The sequence below is a fragment of the Lissotriton vulgaris genome, chromosome 9 (genome assembly GCF_964263255.1).
Source record: "Lissotriton vulgaris chromosome 9, aLisVul1.2, whole genome shotgun sequence".
NCBI classification, from domain to species: Eukaryota; Metazoa; Chordata; class Amphibia; order Caudata; family Salamandridae; genus Lissotriton; species Lissotriton vulgaris.
In genome coordinates, this window is record NC_141697.1 from 885,149,050 (window position 1) to 885,171,020 (window position 21,971).

At 50.3% G+C, this 21,971-nt stretch overlaps 1 protein-coding gene across 1 annotated transcript in view; it reads right to left on the minus strand.

Moving 5' to 3' along the window:
* EHD2 (EH domain containing 2) overlaps positions 1-15,328 on the minus strand; it is a 208,165-nt gene extending 192,837 nt beyond the window's left edge. The window contains exon 1 of the mRNA XM_086938638.1: positions 14,492-15,328. Coding sequence (XP_086794764.1) covers positions 14,492-14,895 — 404 coding nt within the window. The 5' untranslated portion in view covers positions 14,896-15,328. The remainder of the gene's footprint in view (positions 1-14,491) is intronic.
* Between the last annotated feature and the right edge of the window lie 6,643 nt (positions 15,329-21,971).

Sequence of the window (21,971 nt, forward strand, 5' to 3'; positions counted from 1 at the left end):
AAGCTCCACTCTGCACTCTGAATCTCCACTCTGCACTCTGAATCTCCACTCTGCACTCTGACTCTGCACTCTGAATCTGCACTCTGAATCTCCACTCTGCACTCTGAATCTCCACTCTGCACTCTGAATCTCCACTCTGCACTCTGAAGCTCCACTCTGAATATCCACTCTGAAGCTCCACTCTGCACTCTGAAGCTCCACTCTGCACTCTGAAGCTCCACTCTGAAGCTCCACTCTGAAGCTCCACTCTGAAGCTCCACTCTGAAGCTCCACTCTGAAGCTCCACTCTGAAGCTCCACTCTGCACTCTGAAGCTCCACTCTGAATCTGCACTCTGAAGCTCCACTCTGAATATCCACTCTGAAGCTCCACTCTGCACTCTGAAGCTCCCCTCTGAAGCTCCACTTCTCCACTCTGAATCTCCACTCTGCACTCTGAATCTCCACTCTGCACTCTGAATCTCCACTCTGCACTCTGAATCTCCACTCTGCACTCTGCACTCTGAATCTCCACTCTGCACTCTGAAGCTCCACTCTGAATATCCACTCTGAAGCTCCACTCTGCACTCTGAAGCTCCACTCTGCACTCTGAAGCTCCACTCTGAAGCTCCACTCTGAAGCTCCACTCTGAAGCTCCACTCTGAAGCTCCACTCTGCACTCTGAAGCTCCACTCTGAATCTGCACTCTGAAGCTCCACTCTGAATATCCACTCTGAAGCTCCACTCTGCACTCTGAAGCTCCCCTCTGAAGCTCCACTCTGCACTCTGAAGCTCCCCTCTGAAGCTCCACTCTGCACTCTGAAGCTCCCCTCTGAAGCTCCACTCTGCACTCTGAAGCTCCCCTCTGAAGCTCCACTCTGAACTCTGAAGCTCCACTCTGAAGCTCCACTCTGCACTCTGAAGCTCCACTCTGAAGCTCCACTCTGCACTCTGAAGCTCCACTCTGAAGCTCCACTCTGCACTCTGAAGCTCCACTCTGAAGCTCCACTCTGCACTCTGAAGCTCCACTCTGCACTCTGAAGCTCCACTCTGCACTCTGAAGCTCCACTCTGAAGCTCCACTCTGAAGCTCCACTCTGAAGCTCCACTCTGCACTCTGAAGCTCCACTCTGAATCTGCACTCTGAAGCTCCACTCTGCACTCTGAAGCTCCACTCTGAAGCTCCACTCTGAAGCTCCACTCTGAAGCTCCACTCTGAAGCTCCACTCTGAAGCTCCACTCTGAAGCTCCACTCTGCACTCTGAAGCTCCACTCTGAAGCTCCACTCTGAAGCTCCACTCTGAAGCTCCACTCTGAAGCTCCACTCTGAAGCTCCACTCTGAAGCTCCCCTCTGAAGCTCCACTCTGAAGCTCCCCTCTGAAGCTCCCCTCTGAAGCTCCCCTCTGAAGCTCCACTCTGCACTCTGAAGCTCCCCTCTGAAGCTCCACTCTGCACTCTGAAGCTCCCCACTGAAGCTCCACTCTGCACTCTGAAGCTCCACTCTGAAGCTCCACTCTGCACTCTGAAGCTCCACTTTGAAGCTCCACTCTGCACTCTGAAGCTCCACTCTGAAGCTCCACTCTGCACTCTGAAGCTCCACTCTGAAGCTCCACTCTGAAGCTCCACTCTGCACTCTGAAGCTCCACTCTGCACTCTGAAGCTCCACTCTGAAGCTCCACTCTGCACTCTGAAGTTCCACTCTGAAGCTCCCCTCTGAAGCTCCACTCTGCACTCTGAAGCTCCCCTCTGAAGCTCCACTCTGCACTCTGAAGCTCCACTCTGCACTCTGAAGCTCCACTCTGCACTCTGAAGCTCCACTCTGAAGCTCCCCTCTGAAGCTCCCCTCTGAAGCTCCCCTCTGCACTCTGAAGCTCCACTCTGCACTCTGAAGCTCCACTCTGCACTCTGAAGCTCCACTCTGCACTCTGAAGCTCCACTCTGAAGCTCCACTCTGAAGCTCCACTCTGAAGCTCCACTCTGAAGCTCCACTCTGAAGCTCCACTCTGAAGCTCCACTCTGCACTCTGAAGCTCCACTCTGAAGCTCCACTCTGAAGCTCCACTCTGAAGCTCCACTCTGAAGCTCCCCTCTGAAGCTCCCCTCTGAAGCTCCCCTCTGAAGCTCCACTCTGCACTCTGAAGCTCCCCTCTGAAGCTCCACTCTGCACTCTGAAGCTCCCCTCTGAAGCTCCACTCTGCACTCTGAAGCTCCCCTCTGAAGCTCCACTCTGCACTCTGAAGCGCCCCTCTGAAGCTCCACTCTGCACTCTGAAGCTCCCCTCTGAAGCTCCACTCTGCACTCTGAAGCTCCCCTCTGAAGCTCCACTCTGAACTCTGAAGCTCCACTCTGAAGCTCCACTCTGCACTCTGAAGCTCCACTCTGAAGCTCCACTCTGCACTCTGAAGCTCCACTCTGAAGCTCCACTCTGCACTCTGAAGCTCCACTCTGAAGCTCCACTCTGCACTCTGAAGCTCCACTCTGAAGCTCCACTCTGCACTCTGAAGCTCCCCTCTGAAGCTCCACTCTGAACTCTGAAGCTCCACTCTGAAGCTCCACTCTGCACTCTGAAGCTCCACTCTGAAGCTCCACTCTGCACTCTGAAGCTCCACTCTGAAGCTCCACTCTGCACTCTGAAGCTCCACTCTGAAGCTCCACTCTGCACTCTGAAGCTCCACTCTGCACTCTGAAGCTCCACTCTGCACTCTGAAGCTCCACTCTGAAGCTCCACTCTGAAGCTCCACTCTGCACTCTGAAGCTCCACTCTGAATCTGCACTCTGAAGCTCCACTCTGCACTCTGAAGCTCCACTCTGAAGCTCCACTCTGAAGCTCCACTCTGAAGCTCCACTCTGAAGCTCCACTCTGCACTCTGAAGCTCCACTCTGAAGTTCCACTCTGAAGCTCCACTCTGAAGCTCCACTCTGAAGCTCCACTCTGAAGCTCCACTCTGAAGCTCCACTCTGAAGCTCCCCTCTGAAGCTCCACTCTGAAGCTCCCCTCTGAAGCTCCCCTCTGAAGCTCCCCTCTGAAGCTCCACTCTGCACTCTGAAGCTCCCCTCCGAAGCTCCACTCTGCACTCTGAAGCTCCCCACTGAAGCTCCACTCTGCACTCTGAAGCTCCACTCTGAAGCTCCACTCTGCACTCTGAAGCTCCACTCTGAAGCTCCACTCTGCACTCTGAAGCTCCACTCTGAAGCTCCACTCTGAAGCTCCACTCTGAAGCTCCACTCTGCACTCTGAAGCTCCACTCTGCACTCTGAAGCTCCACTCTGAAGCTCCACTCTGAAGCTCCACTCTGCACTCTGAAGTTCCACTCTGAAGCTCCCCTCTGAAGCTCCACTCTGCACTCTGAAGCTCCCCTCTGAAGCTCCACTCTGCACTCTGAAGCTCCACTCTGCACTCTGAAGCTCCACTCTGCACTCTGAAGCTCCACTCTGAAGCTCCCCTCTGAAGCTCCCCTCTGAAGCTCCCCTCTGCACTCTGAAGCTCCACTCTGCACTCTGAAGCTCCACTCTGCACTCTGAAGCTCCACTCTGAAGCTCCACTCTGAAGCTCCACTCTGAAGCTCCACTCTGAAGCTCCACTCTGAAGCTCCACTCTGCACTCTGAAGCTCCACTCTGAAGCTCCACTCTGAAGCTCCACTCTGAAGCTCCACTCTGAAGCTCCACTCTGAAGCTCCACTCTGAAGCTCCACTCTGCACTCTGAAGCTCCCCTCTGAAGCTCCACTCTGCACTCTGAAGCTCCACTCTGAAGCTCCACTCTGCACTCTGAAGCTCCACTCTGAAGCTCCACTCTGCACTCTGAAGCTCCACTCTGAAGCTCCACTCTGCACTCTGAAGCTCCACTCTGCACTCTGAAGCTCCACTCTGAAGCTCCACTCTGAAGCTCCACTCTGAAGCTCCACTCTGAAGCTCCACTCTGCACTCTGAAGCTCCACTCTGAAGCTCCACTCTGCACTATGAAGTTCCACTCTGAAGCTCCACTCTGCACTCTGAAGTTCCACTCTGAAGCTCCACTCTGAAGCTCCACTCTGCACTCTGAAGCTGCACTCTGAAGCTCCACTCTGCACTCTGAAGCTCCACTCTGCACTCTGAAGCTCCCCTCTGAAGCTCCCCTCTGAAGCTCCCCTCTGAAGCTCCACTCTGAAGCTCCACTCTGAAGCTCCACTCTGAAGCTCCACTCTGCACTCTGAAGCTCCACTCTGAAGCTCCACTCTGCACTCTGAAGCTCCACTCTGAAGCTCCACTCTGCACTCTGAAGCTCCACTCTGAAGCTCCACTCTCCACTCTGAAGCTCCACTCTGAAGCTCCACTCTGAAGCTCCACTCTCCACTCTGAAGCTCCACTCTGAAGCTCCACTCTGAAGCTCCACTCTGAAGCTCCACTCTGAAGCTCCACTCTGAAGCTCCACACTGCACTCTGAAGCTCCACTCTGAAGCTCCACTCTGAAGCTCCACTCTGAAGCTCCACTCTGAAGCTCCACTCTGCACTCTGAAGCTCCACTCTGAAGCTCCACTCTGCACTCTGAAGCTCCACTCTGAAGCTCCACTCTGCACTCTGAAGCTCCACTCTGAAGCTCCACTCTCCACTCTGAAGCTCCACTCTGAAGCTCCACTCTGAAGCTCCACTCTGAAGCTCCACTCTGCACTCTGAAGCTCACATACACAGCTCGGTAAAACAATAAAACACACACACAATACCTCAGAAGCAGACTCTGCTGTGGGGGAGGGGGATGAGATTTAAAGTCGTTTATAAAGTAATCCTTCAAAGATAGCGGAGCAGGAACTGCCGTCTCATACTTGCAAAAAAAAAAAAAAATGAACAAAAGAACAACATTTCAAAAAGTGAATCAACAAAAAAAGCTGCCTTGAAGGTCACCTTTTGATCTCGCGCACACGGCCCGGTCTTTGCGGGTCATCCCGGCAGGACGGGCACTTCAAAGGGCGAACCTGCTTCAAATGCACTAATTACCGAGGCACATTGCCTGCCTTCCAAAGTGAAATTTATTAAGGAGACCCGCGCCCGAGGATTACAGAGGCGTAAATCACCCCGAAAGGACAGCTCACTCCGGCAATTTCCAATTTAAGGGGCCGGGGATGTGTCCGGGCTTCAGAAGTGCCACTTTCCGCCCCAACCTCGCGTTTTACTGAATACCATGTCTGGAGTGGGCAGCCCTTTAAAAAGCTTAATTGTGCTTTTGTTCCTTGCAGAGCAGCCCGTGTGCGTGTGGCTGCTTCTTCCAGCGCCTCGAGGCGGGGAGCGCAGTGAACAGTGCAGCACAAGGGACGTGTGCAGTGTCCACCTAACGTGAGTGCAATAATGAACCACTTATTTCTGCTCTTGTGCGACATGCACAAACGAGAGAGGCTGAGCCGGCCGGACACCCAGGCCGGCCGGCCGGACATGCAGCGAGCGGTCTGCAGGGAGGGGGGGGGGGGCAAGGAGGGGGCAGGGCCCCGCCGTGATTGAACCTGTGCACTGAAACACTTTGATGTCACCCCTCCCTCCCCGGATTCCTGGCAGCAGAGTGACCCGCACGTATCCACCCTGACCCCCACGGCCAGGTGCGGGCGGGGAGACACGGAGAGCGGGAGAGGGGGTGGGAACCGGCAAACAAGCATTTCACAAAGCAAGCACTCACCTGGACTTTTTCCGGGTGCCTTCAATGCCGGGACAGACTCGGGGGCGTTCCCGGCGTCGCGTGACGTCGGCAAAAGCCAAAGAATGTCGGGAACGCCCCCGTGTCTGGTCCGGCATTGACGGACAGGCCCCTCGTCCAATGGCAAGGCTCCATTTACGGAGCCAGCCAATGAATGAGGAGGGCCGAGCCAAAGCACACTACAGTTCTCATCAGGTTTTCGCCTGCGCCGAAAAAGATGCGCAGAGCGCATCTTTTTGGCGAGGCAAAACCTAAAAACAACACTCGTCTGTTATACAGTGCCCATTTACCCATGTGGTTTCTTGGTACTATCTAACAGAAGTTTTCTGTTACCCTACTTAGTAGTACTCATTTGATCAACTTCAGGAGGATGAAACACTGAGTGAACACACGAGGATCCGAAACGGTGAGTAGGCCTGTAAGAAATGTAAATTACGGCAGCTGCTGATAAAAGAGACACTATGCTGCCCATGGTTGTCCTATCTGAAGAAGGTAACTGGGTCGAAATGGTAATGTTGATGAGCAGCACAGCACAGAGCCAGTCAGGGCTAAGTATTTGCTATAAGTTATAACCCTTTGTTGCAGACAGAGGTGTGCCACTCATTATTTTCAGCGTTAAAGTGTTCAGTAGTTTCATATCTTCAAATCAATGCCACTGTTCTTCAGGTGGTCCTCGCTGGGCACTTCTGCGCATTCTGAAACATGTCAGGACACTACGCGACTCGCATTATTCAGGTTTTCTCGGAAGGAACACAATAGGGGTGGCTTGGGTCGAGACAAACAGCAGAGGTAAGAAAAACCAACCATCAGTGAACGCTCTCCCTGGCGTCTGTCTCCAAGCTTGCAAGGTGTGTGGGCTCACACCTGGTCTTCAGATGCGCTCCCTGTCGGCCGCCATATTGATGAAACTGTGTGTTCCACAAAGTGGATCATGTCCAAGGCCAACATTGTATCTGTTGCAGAGGGTGTGGTGGAACATTTCCCAACAATACTAGAGTGTGTCCTGTTTCAACAGGGCAGCTAGGAAAAAGAGCTTCCCTTTTGTGGTGCGTGAGTGGGAAAGTATTCACCATCACAGATGGGTGTGTGTGCCCCGCACTTCAAGTGACGGGGTTCTTCAAGAACTGTGTCCTGCGCACCTCTTAACTTTTGAGTGGGCTGATTGTAAGGTGCACCATTGGTTTGGACTGGAAACTAGCCGAGATGTCAATTACTCTGTTTGGGTTCTAGCTTGCCTAATTGGTCCACTTGTCTGAAAGGACTGGACAATAATGAAACGCAATGGGCACATTCAGGCGTTTCATGTTTTTGAGCATCTGTGTTCCTATCCTTGGAATTGTTAATCCAAACATGGACAAAGTTTATGTATAGGCACAAGTTGCCTTCAACGGTGGGAATTACTTATACACTGCCTCAAAACCCTATGTGGCTCTTTGTATGTAATACAATTCATCGCCTCAGTTTTTTGGGTTTCAGTGGTTTTATGTGTCAATGGGCAAGATGAGACTGCACTTAGCTGTAGGACAAGGTCCTGTCCATGGAGGTGGTGTTGAGCCATTGTTGTGAAGCAACAGAAATGTTAGTGGCTGAACACTAATTTGCAAGGAGAATCAAGGATGAGGTCTGTTTTAAGACTGAGAGCTCAAGGGGAATGCTTGGAGTGAGGGGAGCGCGGTGAGACTCCAGCATTTGGAGTGACGGAGTCCCCAGAAGATTGGGCTGTTGTGGGCGACTGAAGTTAAAATGAAGGAGGTCTGTGTAGGCGGCGCCCAGATTAATGAAGCCTCAGTCTCAGCAGTAAAAGGTGTTTTCAGAGGCTCTATTTCAATCTCAGTAACAGGTGCTGTGTGTTTGGGCAGCATAATTTGCACGAAAAGTCTGAATTGGGGTTGTCACTGTCAGGAGTATGAGGGCTGTGTTGGAAATCTCAGAAGAAAGAAATCTGAGAACAGAGGAAAAGTCCTGCATTGCAAGCACCAACCTCAGCAGCAAGATGTCTGAATTGGGAGTCAGTGGAGAGAGAGTACTGTATTGCAATTACCAATCTCTGCAGCAAGATGTCTGTGTAGGGAGTCACTGAAGAAATATTCCTGCATTGCAAGTACCAAGTTCAGCAGTAAGAGGTGTATGTTGAGAGTCACTGGAGAAAGAGTCCTGCATTGCGAGTACCACATTCAGCAGTTAGAGGTGTATGTTGAGAGTCACTGGAGAAAGAGTCCTGCATTGCAAATACCACTTTCAGCAGTCAGAGGTGTATGTTGAGAGTCACTGGAGAGAGAATCCTGTATGGCAAGTATCAAGCTCGGCAGCAAGAGGTCTGTGTTGGGAGTCACCGGAGAGGGAGTCCTGCGTTGCAAGTATCAAACTCAGCAGTAATAGGTGTATGTTGAGAGTCACTGAAGAAAGATTCCTGCATTGCAAGTACCACGTTCAGCAGTAAGAGGTGTATGTTGAGAGTCACTGGAGAAAAAGTCCTGCATTGCAAGTACCATGTTCAGCAGTAAGATGTATATGTTGAGAGTCACTAAAGAAAGAGTCCTGCTTTGCAAGTACCACGTTCAGTAGTAAGAGGTGTATGTTGAGAGTCACTGGAGAAAAAAGAAAAAATCCTGCATTGCAAGTACCACGTTCAGCACTAAGATGTGTATGTTGAGAGTCACTGGAGAAAGAGTCCTGCATTGCAAGTACCAAGTTCAGCAGTAATAGGTGTATGTTGAGAGCCACTGGAGAAAGAGTCCTGCATTGCAAGTACCATGTTCAGCAGTAAGAGGTGTATGTTGTGAGCCACTAGAGAAAGAGTCCTGCATTGCAAGTACCAAGTTCAGCAGTAAGAGGTGTATGTTGAGAGTCACTGGAGAAAGAGTCCTGCATTGCAATTACCACGATCAGCAGTAATAGGTGTATGTTGAGAGTCACTGGAGAAAGAGTCCTGCATTGCAAGTACCACGTTCAGCAGTAAGAGGTGTATGTTGAGAGTCACTGGAGAAAAAGTCCTGCATTGCAAGTACCACGCTCAGCAGTTAGAGGTGTATGTTGAGAATCACTGGAGAAAGAGTCCTGCATTGCAAGTACCATGTTCAGCAGTAATAGGTGTATGTTGAGAGTCACTGGAGAAAGAGTCCTGCATTGCAAGTACCACGTTCAGCAGTAAGAGGTGTATGTTGTGAGCCACTAGAGAAAGAGTCCTGCATTGCAAGTACCAAGTTCAGCAGTAAGAGGTGTATGTTGAGAGTCACTGGAGAAAGAGTCCTGCATTGCAATTACCACGATCAGCAGTAATAGGTGTATGTTGAGAGTCACTGGAGAAAGAGTCCTGCATTGCAAGTACCACGTTCAGCAGTAATAGGTGTATGTTGAGAGTCACTGGAGAAAGAGTCCTGCATTGCAAGTACCACGCTCAGCAGTTAGAGGTGTATGTTGAGAATCACTGGAGAAAGAGTCCTGCATTGCAAGTACCATGTTCAGCAGTAATAGGTGTATGTTGAGAGTCACTGGAGAAAGAGTCCTGCATTGCAAGTACCACATTCAGCAGTAAGAGGTGTATGTTGAGAGTCACTGGAGAAAAAGTCCTGAATTGCAAGTACCACGTTCAGCACTAAGATGTGTAGGTTGAGAGTCACTGGAGAAAGAGTCCTGCATTGCAAGTACCAAGTTCAGCAGTAATAGGTGTATGTTGAGAGTCACTGGAGAAAAAGTCCTGCATTGCAAGTACCACGTTCAGCACTAAGATGTGTATGTTGAGAGTGACTGGAGAAAGAGTCCTGCATTGCAAGTACCAAGTTCAGCAGTAATAGGTGTATGTTGAGAGTCACTGGAGAAAAGGTCCTCCATTGCAAGCACCACGTTCAGCAGTAAGAGGTGTATGTTGAGAGTCACTGGAGAAAGAGTCCTGCATTGCAAGTACCACGTTCAGCAGTAAGAGGTGTATGTTGAGAGTCACTGGAGAAAGAGTCCTGCATTGCAAGTACCACGTTCAGCAGTTAGAGGTGTATGTTGAGAGTCACTGGAGAAAGAGTCCTGCATTGCAAGTACCACGTTCAGCAGTTAGAGGTGTATGTTGAGAGTCACTGGAGAAAGAGTCCTGCATTGCAAGTACCACATTCAGCAGTTAGAGGTGTATGTTGAGAGTCACTGGAGAGAGAATCCTGTATGGCAAGTATCAAGCTCGGCAGCAAGAAGTCTGTGTTGGTAGTCACTGGAGAGAGAATCCTGTACTGAGAGTACCAAGCTCAGCAGTAAGGGGACTGTTGGGAGTCACCGGAGAGGGAGTCCTGCATTGCAAGTATCAAACTCAGCAGTAATAGTGTATGTTGTGAGTCACTGGAGACAGAATCCTGTATGGCGAATATCAAGCTCGGCAGCAAGAGGTCTGTGTTAGGAGTCACTGGAGAGAGAGTCCTGTATTGCAAGTATCAAACTCAGCAGTAATAGTGTATGGTGTGAGTCACTGGAGAGAGAATCCTGTATGGTGAGTATCAAGCTCGGCAGCAAGATGTCTGTGTTAGGAGTCACTGGAGAGAGAGTCCTGTATTGCAAGTATCAAGCTCAAAAGCAAGAGGTCTGTGTTAGGAGTCACTGGAGAAAGAGTCCTGTATTACAAGGAACACCTTCCTGCTCAAAAACAATCCTTAGACAGAGAAAACAACGAGGAGAAATAAAGATATTTCTCCTCCTTGCACCTCTATCTGGAAGGAGTGGCATTTGGATGCATTCCCAGGTTTACCAGCCTTGATACATCTGACAAAGCACCAAAATCCATGGGTGGATGCGTGGAAGCACCCACTCTTCACCCACGGAACGCCGTCCCAAGCCATAGTGACGCAAGGCAGCAACTTACGCTGCCTTGCATTACTATAGATTTAACAAGCAACATAGGGCCAACCTGGCCCTGCATTGCTTGCTAAATCTGACTTAGGGATTGTGTAGCCCGTTTGACACCATGCGGGACGTAAGGCCAACGCAATCCAATGATAAACCTGGCTCTCAGACTCCTGCTCAGGTGGCCTCCAGCTCAGCAGTAAGAGGGTGTGTTGGATCGGTGCTGATGGTGCGATGGTACAAAACATCAAGGGACCCTCAATGAGCAGCACCATGCCTATGTTGGCAATTGCAGGCTCAGCAGTAGGAGGTCTGGGAGTCTAAGTGGAGTGGTGTGGCTCACTGGTTAGAGGCGGCAGACCCGGGAGCAGAGGACAGCCCGGGACCAGGGTTCAATTCCCAACGCGGCAGGGTCGTGGACCAGGGTCAGCGGACTCGATAATTCTCACCTCGTGCCTTCTCTAACCAGGGATCACACTCAGCAACTCTGGGCATTAGCTTGCCTCATCTCCACAACGGCCCCCCACATACGCCGGGGATGCCTGGTTTCACCTTGGAGATACCCAGTAGGGACCATCTCACAGGGAAAGCCAGGACGGGTTCCCCATCGGTCTATTGCGCAGAGATACTTCTTCGGGAGTCGATTCTAGCGCGTTAGAAACCCACAATTAATTAATTAAGGGGAAGCCTGTCAGTGTTGGGGCTATGGGTTAGCAGCAGTTTGTCTGTACAAGGAGGCTGTAAGTGGTGGTCTGTGAGGAGAACCTCAGGTTCAGCAGCCAGAGCTTGGATCTGGGGCGAGGGTGTGGGCATCAAACACCAGAGCCTCGGTGTCTGTGCAATTTCTTCTGACGTAGAGCACATTACTCATCCAACAATGTTTAAGGAAGTGAATTTTCAAACAAACATGCGCGCCCAAAAACATCCTCAGGGATTCCATATCCACTGTATGTGAACTTACTTTAGGTCAGCAATTTGTAGAGCCAAGAAGTGAGGTTGAGGAAGAAGGGGGGAAGATGTTGAGGAGGCTAAACAATGGGTGGCGGGGGGGAAGGAGACAAAGAATGAGGGGGGAGTAATAGGGTTGAGACAAGAAACGCTGAAGACACCTTTAGCCGGTGGAACGTTTAGCACTATGAGAACAGAGGTAATGAACAAGGAATGACAAAAGGAAAGAAAGAAAAGCAGACCAAACGAGGGTGTAAAAAAAGAGTGAGTGAGAAGGAGGCAATGGTTGCTAGAAAATCATTTTAAGAGAAAGGAAAGAATTGGTAGCAAGGTAACGAAATAATGAATGAAAGGGAAGCACAGGGGAAATAAAACAGAAAATGGGGAGAGGAAATATGGATAAGAAAAAAAATTGGATGCCAGAAAGAAAGTAGGAAAAAAAGAGGTAAAACAAATATAGTGGTGATATGGAAGAAGGGAGGAAGTAACAGAAAGAGAGGAGAAACTGAACTGAGGCAGGAAGGAAACAGTGAGATTAATAAGAGAATGGAGGAAAGAATAGGGAAAACTGAAGAAAGTGATAAACTATTGGGTAACAAAATAAAGTAGAGGACTAAAGTAAAAAGGCAATGAAAAAAAGATAACAGCATGGAGACAGGGAGGCACAGAGAGAGATCCATGTTACATCTGTCTTTCTTAAAAACACGAATGACTGATGTAGTGTCAGTTTCCAAAAAGTGACATATTAGTGTGATCTACCCCATGCAAGAACTATAAGATTAAAATTGGCATCAGGTAGGCAGGAGAGGTGCCACGACCAGCTACTGGAAACACGCAGAGGGTGCCACTAAACGAGCTGGCAGCAATGTCCAGAGAAGCACCTTATGCAGGCAACAGCCACACCCGACCACAAAACATTCTGTGCATGAGCCCCAGGCTGCCACCTGGTCTAACGCAGGGCCCTGGAACATTATACACCTGCAACCAGGGCTTTAAGTGGCATGAAAAAACTGGGGGGGGGGGGGTCCCATGGGGGCGTGGCCAATGTAATTAAGGGCGTGGCTTAAAACACCTGTGCAAAAAAAACTGTGCCGAGCATAGTGTGCCACCCGACTGGTATTTTGCTGCTTCTGTCCATTCATCCACTTATATAATACACCAAGTAACATCACACGTACACATTGGCAACACGTATGACTTCTTTGTATATAATATTGAAAATGGTTCTCTTTGTGGGCGACAGCTAACGACTTTCGAGCCGGAGAAAGCAGGTTCGAGCCTAGCATCCGCTCAACATCCTGCGATTAAAAAAAGAGTAATGTAACTGGTGCTTATGTTTGTGGTATATAAAACTGAAAAACGAGTCACTTTGAAGCTACTTCAAATGCAGTGACGGGTGCTACTATTGCAGAGATAAGGTTTTTTTCTTCCCCTCCCCAGGGTAAAAATGGAAGCACAATAGGGACCCGCTTTTGCACCTGCTTTTAAGAATTGCCGGTGTTGCGCACCGGCAAGACCCGGTCCGCTTAAAGCCCTGCCTGCAACTGCAAATCTTGTAAATGCCTAGAAGAAAAACTGGAGGTCACTCCCTGCTTTCATGGCAGCGCGGGCTGAGGATTCCTCATATCAGGGACTATTTTAGTGTGCATAATGGCACGTTTCTGGAGCAGGGGCACTGCACAATTGCCAGCCCCTCAGTTCAGGTTGGCCAAGTAACAGCACTGTATATGGCATTACTATGCAGTGAAAACTTCCTCTTAACGCAGGCTCAGTCCACCCGACACTGAATGCATCAATCACTGTGTGCTCGAGCCCCGGGGGTTTTCCTTGTGCCTGTGATAGCCACTCCAGCCGGCCTGTGCATGTTGGTTTGACGCAAGAAAGCGGTCTCAGGCACAAATACGCCACTACAAGAGGACACGCATGGCACTGACCTGCCAGACCTAATTCCAGAAGCGAAACACTGGCACATACAATGACATAAATATGTGCAAAAAAAAGGGTGGGTTACAGGTGTGGCGAAAGGGGGCTGAACACTGTGTCACTTTGAGCAAACTATTTCACTTCCATATGCATTAGTGCCTTAGAAGAGGCCCTGCCTAGAAGCACACTAACCGAAATATTACGCATTATGGAATAAACGTGTCATGCACAGTGCTTAAAGGGACCTAGCATGTGAAAGTATCTGCTCTTTAAAGAAACTGTCAGTGTTCTTTGTGGGGTAGACCCCACCTCAAGGACTCTGTACTGCTGATCCTCCCTCTGGCATGAAGTTTACCATCGACTCGACTCGAGGCTGCTTAATATATACAATATACATGGCCAGGCGCACTAATGTAACTTGGGAGTCAGGGACCTGGGTTCTAATCCCAGCTTCGGTGAACCAGCACTGTGTGATCCATGGCAGATCGTTTATCTTGCTGCCTTACCTTATCTACCATAACTTTAAGCGTTTACAAATAGGGCTTCTACGAAGTACAAGCGATTATCTTGTCACCCCCCCCCTCCCCTAGATGGGAGAAGTAATCCTAGGTAAACAGTCACACCCCTCAGTCACTCTTCAGCGTCACACTTCGGTGACACTGAGGAGTGACAGCAACTTCCTGCTAGAAACAAGTAGTTTTCCCTCTTCCTTAAATCCCCTCTGGGTGATTTTGGTGGATCCGGTACTTCTGATCGGCCTCCGCTCAAGAGCCTCACTGACTGAAGCCCTTTCAAGCTGCGCTTTGTCGCAGCTCTGACGGGAAGCGCTCCAAGTCAACTCAGGTGCCACAGTAAGAAACTTCCCTGTTGCTGGAGCATAAATGTCTTCCCTGCAAGTAAATTGATCTGAAGAATATTTATGCTGGATCTGATGCAAGTTGACCTGTTTGCAACTCTGCTGTAGACACCCCTGATGCAAACCCTTTGAGTTGGGGCAACCATGGTATATCTTTTCTCTCGGAGACCAGCCTCCAGAACTAAACCCATGATGCCACACAGTCCTGCCAACAACCGTGGACTACCTTTGGTGGTAAGAGAGGTGGCGGCATCTGCAGTCTACCACTATTAAAGCTCTGAGACAGGAGATAGGGAAGGAACCCAGACCTACCGGTTCAAGAAGGTGTTGCCAAAGGGGTTGAGCTTGCGGAAGGGCTTCTTGGGGTCTACGATGAGTGCGTTGCCCGGCACAACGCCTTCGGTCTCACCGTGCATGACCGCGATGAAGGAGTCGGTGGTGGGCTCAGGCCCGATGCGGGCTCCGGGGATGTCCTGCTCCAGGAGGTACTTGATGAAGGTGGTCTTGCCGGTGGAGTACTGGCCCACCACCAGCACCATGGGCTTGTTATCGAAGTCTGCATCCTCCAAGGCGGGCGAGTGGAAGTCGTGGAAGCGGTAGAACTCTTCCACGGGCAACAGCTTCTTCTTGTAGAGGTCCTTGAGCCCTTCGGTGACCGTGTGGATCACCTCGGGGACCTTCTTGTTCTTCTCGTTCTTCCCCATCCAGCTGAACATGGTGGCTGCTTTCTAGCACCTGGATCCAAAATTGAAAAAAAAATTCTGGGGAGAGACCTCTAGAGAGAAAAGAACCTCGGCCTCCTGTCTGAGGAGATCTTGAGCAGAAAAAAATGTTCTGTAGGACTTCTCTTCCCCGACTGCCTCAGGAAAGAATGTCCTTCAAAAGGCTGTAAAGTTCAGAAAATGTTCCCTAAGTGCAAAATAGAGAACGTGGCAAAGCTGCCCTGGAGTGCACGAGGCTTGGGTCTTGAGAGAACTTGCAGAAACGACGCGAGGGATTCTCGGCGTCTGCGGGGGAGAGCCAGGCGCGCGCGGAGTCCTGTCCTCACTTGTGGAAAGACGCTGCCCAAGTCTGGAAAGCCAGCAATATCGCCAAGGAACACCCAGCTCCTTGGGTGGGGCAAGCACATTACACAGGGCTAGAGGGGCTGCAGAAATCGGCATAAATGAGGACAGGACCTGCCTCCAAACATCTCCCCTCCCACCACCGTCCTGTAAATACAAGAGGATGGAAATTGCTACTTTTTTCTTTACAAAAGAATGTCATTTTAATCGTTACCCGACAGCGCGCTCTAGCGGCAAAATTGTGCAGTCGCGTTTATACTAAAACTTTTTGATGGAATGTGAATGAATACAGGAAATTTATCCTGGAGCCTGTGTTTTTAAAACTTTAACATCCTTCTAACTTCCAAGTACCTGTGATGTCTGGCACCTCATCCTCGGTTCATTTCTTAGAGGTTTTCTATAGCGCAAGCTTGGCCCAAGGGCCTTAGCTTTACAAGAGTGGGCGGCGTGTATTCAGCTTAATAACATTCATAAAACAATCAATTAACAGCTGGAAAAACAAAAGGGAAAGGCAGTTCATATTCGCATAAGAGCAGTACCAGAAAATAATTACTTTAGAAAACAATCATCATGAAAACACAGAGAGTCTGGAAGTCGAATCGGGCTAGGCACTTCGGGTTCAGCCAAACTTGAGACAAACCTCATTCTAATCATTGTTTCTCTTAAATAAGAGGATTTTGACATCCCTTTTGAACTTTTTCAGGCATGAAGTTGCATGGAGGGCTGGTGGGAGGGAGTTCCAGAGACTTTTTGCTCCACCAGAGAATGATTATTTCGTAAAGCGTTTTAGCCATAATATAGGAAGTTTCAGCAGGAGACATTCTGCGTTTTTTGATTCTTGTTGGTCGCCCAAGAATTTTAGATTTTCCACCCAGGGGCCGTATTATGCAGTGCGGCACATCTTTATAGTTAGCACCCAGTGCACCTTTCAAGAGATGCGCTCGGCGCTAACAAGGAGAGTGCCTTTTACACTCTGACCCCATGGCAGCAGCGAACTCGTGCTGCCCGGGGGGCAGCGCATTCAAGTGAAATATGAAGCGGCTCTCAAGCAGCCCTGTGCAGGTGGCAAATGTTATGCCCAGCATAAGTCAGCATTCTAGTGCTGAGCCTGTAACTACACTGAACACCCACCCACCACTGATGTCACTGGTCAGGTGACACAGCTTGAATAAAAGAGGCCGAGCCCACGTGCTCTGGGCCAGTTGCACCATACCTCCAGTGTGTCCTGTGTCTGCGTGTGACTGATTGCCAGCATGAGGGCCTAGGGCCCATCCAGACTTTACAATGGCGACGAAGGTGGGATCTGTGCCCAGCGTGCCAGCCAAGAAAAACATTGAGGAAAAAGGGAAGGGAAGCTGCCAGCAGTGAAGGCACACCCCCCTAAAGAAAGAGCCGGCCGCCGAGAGGCCCACGGGGCGTGCAACGAGCCCGTGCCTGGGGGAGAAGGAGGAGGTGACCGGGAGTCCACCCGCACCTCTCCAGCCTGCTGAATGCCGCCCTGCCGTGGCGGTGCCCCCAAGAGGATAAGCGGACAGGCCAGAGCCCACCTGTACCGGCCGCAAGTGAGCCTGAAGAAAAGTGCGGACCAACCGGAGCCCACCCGCGTCGGCCGCGAATGTGCCCACATATGCTGAACCAACGGGAGCCCACCCGCGTGGTTGAATAGGCCTGTTGGCCGAAGGTGAGCTTGATAATAGCGGCCGCCAGCTAGCGCCTCCGAGACTACGTGCAAAGCGGAGCCCACCCGCTATCAACTGTACACATTGCCCCAACAGGGCGAGCGGCGCCAGATATTGCCCCCGTTAATACGGCAAGACCAGCGGAGCCCACCCGCGGCCTGCCTGCAGCGTCCCCCGCAGCGTGTGTAAAGTGCAGCGGCAGGAGATTAACTTAAGAGGAGAGAACCCGCAGCGTGAGGATAGCTGCCGGGCGCCCAAACAATCAAAGCGGAGCCCACCCGCAAAGCGCTGTCACCCCCACCCCACGCCGCGTGTGGCTGCGGTGGTGGGGGAAGGGAAAGGAGAGAGCCAGCACCCGGCCCGCAGCCAGCAACAGCGTCAGTGCAAGCCCCCCCATGCGCGGCCGTGGAAAGTGAAGGCCTGCTGCGAGGGAGGGGAGATCGGAACTGAACCCCTGGCCGTCATCCCGCCTGGCCGGAGAAGGAACAGACTCCCCGAGACAGGGAAAAGCAGGCCTCCAGCACCAGCGCTGACCCCACCCAGTGCAGCGTGTTGACTGTGAGACTGCTGCAGGCTGGGAGAGTAGCAGAAAATCACAAGCCAAGCTGCCGGGTGTAGATGCACTAAACAGGAGCCCGGTGTCTGTGCCTCAATCTTTTCCCCCGCACCCGTGCCCCTACACAGCAAACAGTCTCTGCCCGCAGAGCCAGACCATGAGAAATGTGAGGCGCTGTGGGCGGAAAGCTCGAGGAGAGTAACAAACGGGGAAGATCACAGCTCGACTAGCGCTGCCCCCAAATAAATCGGAGTTGAGCCAGCCCTCAGAAATAAATAAATAAAGACCTCTCCACCTGCCTGCCTCCTTGCTCCGGAGCCTGCGCCTCACCTCCCGGCCGGGACGAGCAAGACAAGCATCAGAGAGCTGCCTGGCCAGCAGAGCTATCTACTGGCCAAACTGCATCACTGCGCTCACAGGCAAGGGAAGAGCTCCACAGAAAGGAACAAGCCTTGGGTCAACCAATTACAAACAAGCATACCACAAGCAAAGAAAGCCCACAGCCCAGCAAGCACAAGAGCCCCCACTAGTGATGCTCAGAGACTGATAGAGGACCACCTGCAGGCAGGTGGCTACTCCCAAGCAGAAAGAAACTGAAGAGCACGCAAGAGCGCAGTCACTAGAGCGCGCAAAAAGAGAAGACCCGAAGAACATCAACGGAGTGGTGACGCAACCCTCCAAGAAGCAAACCCACAAGAAGCATCTACGCCACGCCAGAAGAGAAGACAGTGATTCCTGGTGGCCACAGGCCATTGCTGCAGCAGAATGGCGAAAGTAGGAATACCACTACACGAACCAACGATGGTTCTGGAACCCAGCACCAGGTAGTGCGAAAGCGCATGACGCAAATGCGCAGCAGTGCGGACAACACTAGCCCAAAACAGCAAGTCACAAGGGAACACCCGAAGAGCGCACTCAGTTGAGCACCAAAGCAATTAAACTGCGATGAAAAGAAAATGGTTGCGCAGACAAACCCGCAGCATTGAAGATTCAACACAGAAGCTACCTGACCACTCAGCCTGGTCACAAAGCACGAATCCGACCAGACAGATGGTCGCACCACGAGGCCTACCTGCCGGACATCGGCAGAAGGGACCAGCACGCGGTCCAAGAAGCTCAGCACCACAAAGCCTACCTGCCGGATATTGGCAGAAGGGATCAGCACAAGGTCCCAGAAGTTCAGCCAAGGCGCAGTCCGTGGACTTGGACCAACGAACTTCAACCCCATAATTAATGGAAGCGAAAGAAAGAGGAAGTGAAGGTCACAACGCTAACCCCGGGAAGTCAGTGACAAGAAGACAGTGTCCTAGGACTAGGACAAGACCAGGAAGACACGTGCAGAGTGCGCACGCTGCATGGGGAAGCCTGGCCAGAGAAGCTGAAGAAGATTGGGCCAAGGTACGTCGCGAGAAGAGAAGAAGAAAGATCGGAGTGGCACGCCGCCACTGAGGAAAGGAAGAAAGGAGAAGTCAGAGTGGCACGCAGCCACTTCAAGAAGAAGGAAGAAAGAACAGAGTGGCCACCACCACTAAGAAGAAAAGAAGGAAGAAGTAATCAGAGTGGCACAACAGCCACTTCAAGGAGAAGGAAGAAAGAACGGAGTGGCCACCGCCACTATGAAGAAAAGAAGGAAGAAGTAATCAGAGTGGCACGACTGTCAGGTTAAGAAGGAAGAAAGAACAGAGTGGCCACCACCACTAAGAAAAGAAGAAAGGAGAAGTCGGAATGGCACGCTGCCACTGCAAGAAGAAGCCGCCCCTGCGGAAAGAAGCAAGGTGACAGGCACTGGAACACCTGAGTGCAATGGAAGACAAGCCTGGCAAGAGCACCGGCAGCGCAGACCAAATACAACCACCTACGAGCCATCCATCCACATGGCGAACGCAGAAGAGAGCAAGATAGACTGTTGGCGACATCTACCTCTGTGGTTGAGCGGCAGATTGGATGGTGAGAGTGCTCACACATCCGGCTGATGAACTGACCACTCCACACCGACTCGTGGCAACCCAAGGAGCAGAGGCCTCAAGGGACTCTGGTGGCAGCGAGTACCGCACGGGAGACAGATCTACAGATGCACGTCTGCAGGACCCAAGGGGAGGAAAGCCTCGCGATTAATGAAGAGAGTCGACAACTCAACCTTCAGGTAGAACTAGGACACGACGGTGAGGCTCGTGGAGCGCCCTGCTCACGGCCCGAAGGCCATGGTGGAGCAACACGACCGAAAACACCAGTCCAGTGGAAACCTGGCAAAGAGGTCCTCCAGGACATCTGGTGAGAGAAGAATACCGGCAAGAGGGGCATCCTAGTGAGAGGGATGTTTGCACCTACTCTATTCACCTGCCAAGAGTCAACACTAAAGCCTGACCGGAAACAACACAAAGCCAAGAGAGAGAACAAAACCAGAAGACTGTTGACACCTGTGTCATCCATATATCTCTCATCACCAACGGAGCGAAGCAAAAGCAGGGCTGAGAACAGCGGGCTGAGCACAGACAAAGAATGAACCCGCCGAACAACTGCGAACCGTGCCACTGAGAACTGTTAGACCGAAAACACAAGAACTATACTGCCTGCGGCTTGCAAGCAGCCAAAGAGACTCGTTTGAAAACGCAAGTCCAATGTTACATTTCTGTGTTTTCTTTCCCCCACAGGTTTTTGGGCTTTTTCCGTTTGGTTTAATTTTTAAGCAATTTTGGGAGGGATGCAATGCCCAGCATAAGTCAGCATTCTAGTGCTGAGCCTGTAACTACACTGAACACCCACCCACCACTGATGTCACTGGTCAGGTGACACAGCTTGAATAAAAGAAGCCGAGCCCACGTGCTCTGGGCCAGTTGCACCATACCTCCAGTGTGTCCTGTGTCTGCGTGTGACTGATTGCCAGCATGAGGGCCTAGTGCCCATCCAGACTTTACAGCAACCCATCTGCACTTTTAAGAGAAAATAGACATTGTTGTAATGGAGGAATTATCCAAGGAGGCACATAAGTCTTTGTAAAGAAGTTTATATTTATTTCTTATCAAGTAAGTTAATGGAGCCCATGATTCAGCGAACTCCGTGCCCACAGCTCCGTTGCCACCCATTCAGCAACCAACACTAGCAGAAAGCTGAGAAGTGCTTGAAGGATGCAAAATACAAAAGAAAACAACACGAGGCAATGCATGCTCTTAACTATTGCGCGCTACCAACAAGTTAGCATATAACACATCTCCCCTTTCCCCCAAAATACCTTATACAATATTACATGGTAAAGTCCTGTAGATACAATTTTTTTTGACAATATACCACTTCTAGCTGTAATACAATCATTAGCGGAATGTGTTCTAGAAGAACCAGCCATGACTCTTGGATTCATATGAGGACCAATACATTGATCAGAAGTATGTTGATTACCTGTCACAAAAGCTTGTGACTGGTGAACATCAAGCTGAATCCTGTTCCAATCATGGATACAAGAACCCAGAAGTGATAGAAACATTTTTAGGTTTTTGTTGTAAATTAATTTTAACAATTTTGCATTTGGAATCATCCAACAGAACCACATTTTTCATGGACCACCATCAACCATCTTCCAAAAGTACAGATGAACGAGCAACTTTGGATACCTGAAAGGACCATTGAAGTTGAAGTCCACTTTGGATTTCCTAGGTTTCATATTTCTCAACAAGACCCATGACCCAACCACCATGTCAGGTGTAAAAACATTCCTCCTATTATCATGCAGTATCTTAGTTTTCACTTGAGATTTAAACATTCTATCTTCTACTTCTTTGAGATTCATCACATCATCTAATCTATTTGGTGCTTTATCCTTAAGCCACGTGGGATGTAATGCAGTGTGAGCTTGTCTACCTTATAACACTACAAACAGAGAAACTCCAGTAACACTGTGTGGGGTGTTATGATACGCCCACATTTTATCTTGGAGAAACCTGACAACACCTTTGTTGCACGTGAGAGCAGAGTGAATACCCTCTTTAACCAACCGAATTGCTCTCTCAACAGCCCCATTGGAACGAGGAGAATATAGAGGAATATTGTGGTGTTTAATACCCCTGTCCATTAAACATTTTTCCATAGTTTCTGACATTAATTGAAGACCATTGTCTGTAACTAGTTCATCAGGGTAACCTTCCAAAGAAAAAATTCTATCCAAAAAGTTGATGACATCTTGGGTGGATGTCTCTTGTGAGAAATCGCAATAGATCCACTTCGAAAAGTAATCTACAATAACAATTATGTACTTTCTTTCAAAAGGTAAAGAATCCGACTGGCCCAGCCAAGTCAAGCGCAAGCTTGCACCAGGGGCCTTGGGGTAAAGCTGTGGTAACCAAAGGAGTGTCATGCGATTTCCAGTGCTTGTTATACAAGACGAATTCCGGATAGTTGTTCGCAAACATGTCAATGTCAGAATGCAATTAGGGCCACCAGAAGTAGCACCTTAAAGCTTGTTTTGCAGCAGTGGCTCCCAGATGACCTTTGTGGCCTAGTGC